Raw genomic sequence first — 6,422 nt, 5'->3', positions numbered from 1 at the left:
GGGTGAGTTGACATCCGGCGTTGTTTTACAATTATTCAATCGTAAATCAACAAGCCTCGTAGTACAGTATACAACCAAACCAGTCTTTTCATAAAACATACATTGTCTTTACAACATAATCAACTTAATAAATGAGTGCGGAAGCGAACAACGTAGAAATAAAAGATAGTCAAATTCCAAAGTATGTCTTGATCAACTGAAACCTCGTTACCATCCCCAGAAATGCATTTGCTCTTCTTCTTCAACTTGTTTTTCATTCTTATCTGGGAGTGAGAGGTGTAAGGGTGAGTATTTTGTGAAATACTCAGCAAGTGGGGGCCGATCGATCACAATAACACAAGGATATACATATATAGATCTTTAACCATTCGAAATTTTCCGTGTCTCAACAAACGTCGGAACAATAAAATGATAGATACGACATAACTTATATATATTTATGTAAATATTAAATGAATTTCATGTCACAATAATTATTCATATCAAGATATGATATTAACAATGAGCAAACATAACTTAGCATATGCATATAGACATAAATTATTCGTATTGCACTGTTATTTCATCTTATTATCCATGGTGTTACTGATCAGTCCCCTATATGTAATTCCTCTAAGGGGTGAGGCCATATATCGGTTATTATTACCCACCGCATCAGGGCCATAAACTTGTCATATCTTATCATGTTTTAGGAAAATTTTCCTTTTTACCATTTCTAACTTGAATCATAACAGTGCCTTTAAACATAATTCTTAGAATACACCAATTTGGTGTTTAAGAATATATATTAGAATATAACATGAAACAAAGACAACATAATTTTGAAACGAAAAGAACATTCACTTGAAATTGATTTAAACATGCTTAACAATATATTGAAACAAAATATTCATATATCAAATCGAAGGAATATATCATGTCGATCGAATTTTCGAAAACATACTTAAATACTTTAAAACATAAGCCCACTTACCGAAAGGTGCTCCTAAATTATGGAAGAAACAAGCTGGAATTTATCGTCCGAAAATCCGTAAATTAGCTAAACTCGTTTGAAATCCGAGCAGTTTTCTTGCCGAAGGGTTTCACAAAATTTGACCGTATGGATGAGGCTGAAATTTTGATATGATGTTTAAAACATATGAAAGTGTATTATGAACGGTGAAGATCGGATTCTGAGGTCGGAAGTGATGGAACGAATTTTCAGAAGTATAACAGAATTATTGCTCCTAAATTTCACTTCAAGAAAGATTGATGATTTCAAACTTCAAGCTTGCTCTAGATGGAAAGGTTTTGGTGTGATTTCTCTCAAACTCAATACATCTATTTATAGGCAAGATTTTAAAATAATTTCCACAATTTGATGCATACTTTAATATATTTTATTTATTTTAGTCAATTTTGGCACATTTGATTTTCAATGTTTTGCACTCATGTTTTGTCAATGTTTTGCACTCATGTTTTTTTTCAATGTTTTGCACTCATGTTTTTCAATGTTTTGCACTTCATGTTTTTCAATGTTTTGCACTTTATAATACCTAATAAATATAATACTAATACTAATAATTAATAATAATAAATCATATTCTTACATTCCTCCCTCCTTATTGGAAGTTTCGTCCCTGAAACTTGAGTTTTCTAGATTTTCGAACAGATAGGGATATTGCTCGAACATCTTCTCTTTTAGTTCCCAAGTAGCTTCTCTTTCGGTATGATTAGACCACTGTATCTTAACATAGGAAATGTTGCGTCGCCTTAATACTTGTTCTTTGGTGTCCAAAATTCGAATTGGAACTTCTTCATATCTTAGTTTTTCATTCAGATTATTTTCCATCAGGAGCGGTCCAGTTTCAAGAACATGACTTGGATCTGGAATGTATTTCCTCAATTGTGAAACATGAAATACATGATGAATTCTTGACATATCTGGTGGCAATGCTAGTCTGTATGCCAATGATCCGATTCTTTCTAAAATTTCAAAAGGTCCTATGTATCGAGGATGTAATTTCCCAGCTTTATTGAATCGAACAACTCCTTTCATGGGAGAAACTTTTACGTAGGCTTTTTCTCCAACTGTGAACTCCACTGGTCTCCTCTTTAGATCAGCCCAACTTTTCTGTCGATCTTGAGCAATTTTGAGTCTTTCTTTAATGATTGTTACTTTGTCCACGGTTTCTTGGACAAGTTCAGGCCCAGTTATGGATTTCTCTCCTACCTCATCCCAGTACAGAGGTGATCTACATTTTCGACCGTATAGAGCTTCGTATGGAGCCATTCCAATACTGCTATGATAACTGTTATTGTAAGCGAACTCAATTAAAGGTAGATGTTCACTCCAATTACCCCTGAATTCTAAAGCACATGCCCGTAGCATATCTTCAAGGGTTTGTATTGTTCTCTCTGTTTGGCCATCAGTTTGAGGGTGATAAGCTGTACTGAGAGTAACCTTAGTCCCCATAGCTTGTTGAAAACTTTTCCAGAACCGAGATACAAATCTTGGATCTCTATCAGACAGAATGCTTGCCGGAACTCCATGTAATCGCACAATATTGTCCATGTATATGGTAGCCAATTTTTCCAGATTATAATTCATGCGGACAGGTAGAAAATGTGCAGATTTTGTGAGTCTATCTACGATTACCCATATTCCATTATGACTTTGCCTAGACTTGGGTAAACCTACTACAAAATCCATAGAAATATGTTCCCATTTCCATTCTGGAATTTCCAAGGGTTGAAGAAGTCCTCCAGGCCGTTGATGTTCAGCTTTAACTTGTTGACAGACCTGGCATCTAGAGATGTATTCTGCTACATCCTTCTTCATTCCGCTCCACCAGAAATTTTTCTTTAAATCTCTGTACATTTTTGTACTGCCGGGGTGGACCGAAAATTTTGATTTATGTGCTTCAGACATTACTTCCTGTCGAAGATTCTCGATGTTTGGTACACACAATCGTCCTTTCATCCACAGAACTCCCCTCTCGTCTATATGAAGATCTTGTGACTTCTTTTCTTTGACTTGTTCTTTAAGTTTTGTCAAAGTAGGATCTTGATTTTGTCTTAATTTGATTGTTTCTTGAAGGCATGGTTGTGCAGAAAGTGAAGCTAGGATCACTTTACCCATGTTTTTCCTACTTAAAGCATCAGCTACCTTATTTGCCTTGCCCGGATGATAGCTTATTGTTAAATCATAATCTTTTAACAATTCAATCCATCTTCTCTGCCTCATGTTCAATTCTTTTTGTGTGAACAAATACTTAAGACTTTGATGATCTGTGAAGATCTCGCATTTGGCGCCGTAAAGATAATGCCTCCAAATTTTTAAGGCAAAAACTACCGCAGCTAGTTCGAGGTCGTGAGTAGGATAATTTTTCTCGTACGGCTTCAATTGTCTTGATGCATATGCGATTACTCTTCCTTCTTGCATGAGTACGCATCCTAAACCCTCTTTTGATGCGTCACTGTAAATGGTAAAGCTTTTGTCCTCAGTGGGTAGAACCAATACTGGTGTAGATGCAAGCTTTTCCTTGAGCGTTTGGAAGCTCTTTTCACATTCCTCACTCCAGTTAAATTTTGAGTTCTTTTGTGTAAGTTTTGTAAGAGGCGTAGCTATTGAAGAGAAACCTTCAACAAATTTTCGATAGTAACCTGCCAATCCTAGAAAGCTTCGAATTTCAGTTACTGTCTTAGGTATCGGCCAGCCAGTGATTGCTTCCACTTTTTTAGGGTCCACAGATACTCCTTCTTTTGAAATGATATGGCCTAAGAAAGTCACACTTTTTAGCCAGAATTCGCATTTCTTGAATTTCGCGTATAACTCTTTTTCTCTTAACATCTGAAGAGTCAGGTGAAGATGTTCTTTGTGATCCTCTTCACTTGGGGAATATACGAGAATGTCATCGATAAATACCACCACAAATTTGTCGAGAAATGGCTTGAATACTCTGTTCATGAGATCCATGAAAGCTGCTGGAGCATTTGTCAATCCAAATGGCATTACCGTAAACTCATAATGACCATATCTTGTTCTGAAAGCTGTCTTTGGAACGTCTTCTGGTTTGACCTTCAGTTGATGATATCCTGTCCTCAAATCAAGCTTGGAAAATATTGTGGCTCCTTTGAGTTGATCGAAAAGATCATCTATCCTTGGAAGAGGATATCTGTTTTTGATTGTGATCTTGTTGAGTTCTCTATAATCGATACACAATCTCATACTTCCATCCTTTTTCTTTACAAATAAGACTGGAGCTCCCCAAGGAGAGACACTTGGTCTGATTTGTTTCTTGTCTAACAACTCTTGAAGTTGTTCTTTTAGTTCATTGAGTTCTGCTGGAGCCATTCGATAGGGTGCCTTTGATATTGGTGTGGCACCTGGTACCAAGTTAATCTCGAATTCTATCTCACGGTCCGGAACCATTCCAGGTAGCTCTTCTGGAAAGACATCCGAAAATTCTTGTACCACTGGAATATCTTCTATCTTGAGCTCGACTCCTTCTTTTACTTCGTTTACCATTGCTAGATAAACTATTTCTCCAGACTTCATGGCTTTCCAGGTTTGAGATGCAGAAAGGAGGGATTTACGTTTCTTAGCCTTGCCATGGTATGTGATTTCTTTTTGGCTTGGAGTTCGGAGTTTGATAATCTTATGCCGACAATCTACTATTGCATGACTCTTGGATAACCAATCCATTCCCAGAATAACGTCGAACTCCACCATGTTAACTTGAATCAATTCAGCGTTGAATGTGTGTTCATTGATATATACTATGCAGTTCCGATGTATCTTATGTGTTTCAATTGTTTTACTGGTGGGAGTAGCAATTCTAAAAGGTTCAACAAGTATCTCTGGTATAAGCCCTAACTTCTTAGTGAATCTCTTAGAAATAAATGAATGAGTGGCACCACAGTCAAACAACACATAAGCTGAAATTTTATTGATTATAATGGTACCTGCCACGACATCGTTTGCATCATCTGCCTCTTCTTGAGTTATGGCAAACATACGAGCATTGGTCTTATTCTCCTTTGGCTTGTTGGGGGTATCATTAGTGTTTGACCATGTCATTTTCTTTAATGGTTCAGGACAATTAGCAATTCGATGTCCCATCTTCCCACAATTGAAGCAAGCACCAGTGTTCCTTCGACATTCTCCAATGTGTCGGTAGTTGCATAATGGACACGGTTTTATGCTTGAGAATGTCGTAGTTGAATTGGAAGGAGTTCCCTTGAATGGTCCACTTGATTGGTTTGACCTTTTAACTGGTTGTTTACCTTGAAAAGATTGTCCAGTGAGAGGTCGTTTATTTTTATTTTCATCTTCTCGGCGCTTGATATCAGTCTCAGCTCTAATGGCTGCTCCCATTAAATCATCAAAACCTGTGGGTTGGTAAACTGCCAGAGCTGATTGGATACGGCTGTTCAGACCACGTTTGAAACGATGCATCTTCAGGATATCATCTGCCATGATGGCAGGAGCATAGGTTCCAAGGGAGTTGAATTTAGAAGTGTACTCCACAACAGACATATCCGGGGTTTGAGTAAAATTCTCAAATTCACTCAACAATTTTAATCTCAACTCTGGTGGATAGTATTGTTTCAAGAATGCTTCTCGAAATCTTTGCCATGTGATTGGTCCGACTTCTGTCATATTTGCTGAGATTGTCTCCCACCATTTGGCCGCCTTTTCTTCTAGGAATGGTGTCACCACAGTCACTTTTAGTTCATTTGGCACTTCAAGCAATTGGAGTTGTGTCTCAATATTCTTGAGCCAGCCTTGACCAACTTCTGGGTCAGGGTTGCCGTCAAACGTTGGGACTCGATTCCTCCGAAGAGATTCATAATGGTGTTTGATTCCATTCGGTGGTGGAGGTGGTGGTGGCTGATTAGTGTTGGTATTTACATGGCTCATTCCTTGGATGGTTGTTGCCACAATGGTTGCTATGGCCATTAAATCTTCTCTGCTAAGGCCAACTCTTGCTGCTGGTGGTGTATCTTCGTTGTTATTGTTGTTGCAATCATTGTTGCGATTGGCATATCGCGGGTTGCGGTTGCTACGATAGGGTCTCTCTGCCATTTCCTACACGCATGAGAATTTCTAAGATGTTTGAATAATTATGTACAAAAATATTGAAGATTAACTCAAATATGAAATCAATCAAGGAATAGATCAAATAAACTTTTTATTGATTCCAATGAGAAGGAAAAGCAATACAAATCAAAGTTTTCAGAAGTGTAATGATAAGAAGTAAAAGAAAGGAAATGGATTATCAATCCTTATTACAAATAGTCACGACACTAAATACTCAATCATCTAAAACCTCGCCATCTCCTAATACTTCATCTTCCATCTGTTCTTCTACCGGTTCTACTTCCGGCTCCAATGCCATAATGATGGCATCCTCAAGATGATGAACATAATTCTGTAA

At 37.4% G+C, this 6,422-nt stretch overlaps 1 protein-coding gene across 1 annotated transcript; it reads right to left on the bottom strand.

The window, feature by feature from the left end:
- Window positions 1-1,585: 1,585 nt before the first annotated feature.
- Window positions 1,586-6,070, bottom strand: LOC140805597 (uncharacterized). The gene is made up of 4 exons (XM_073161859.1): window positions 4,290-6,070; window positions 3,410-3,941; window positions 2,481-3,217; window positions 1,586-2,291 (listed from the first exon to the last, which is right to left on the bottom strand). The coding sequence occupies exons 1-4, from the start codon at window positions 6,068-6,070 to the stop codon at window positions 1,586-1,588; spliced, it is 3,756 nt and encodes a 1,251-aa protein (XP_073017960.1).
- Window positions 6,071-6,422: the final 352 nt, after the last annotated feature.

The sequence above is a fragment of the Primulina eburnea genome, chromosome 11, assembly GCF_022965805.1.
Source record: "Primulina eburnea isolate SZY01 chromosome 11, ASM2296580v1, whole genome shotgun sequence".
Taxonomy (NCBI): Eukaryota; Viridiplantae; Streptophyta; class Magnoliopsida; order Lamiales; family Gesneriaceae; genus Primulina; species Primulina eburnea.
The sequence above is the reverse complement of the archived record's forward strand: the minus strand, read 5'-3'. Positions and strand labels throughout refer to the sequence as shown.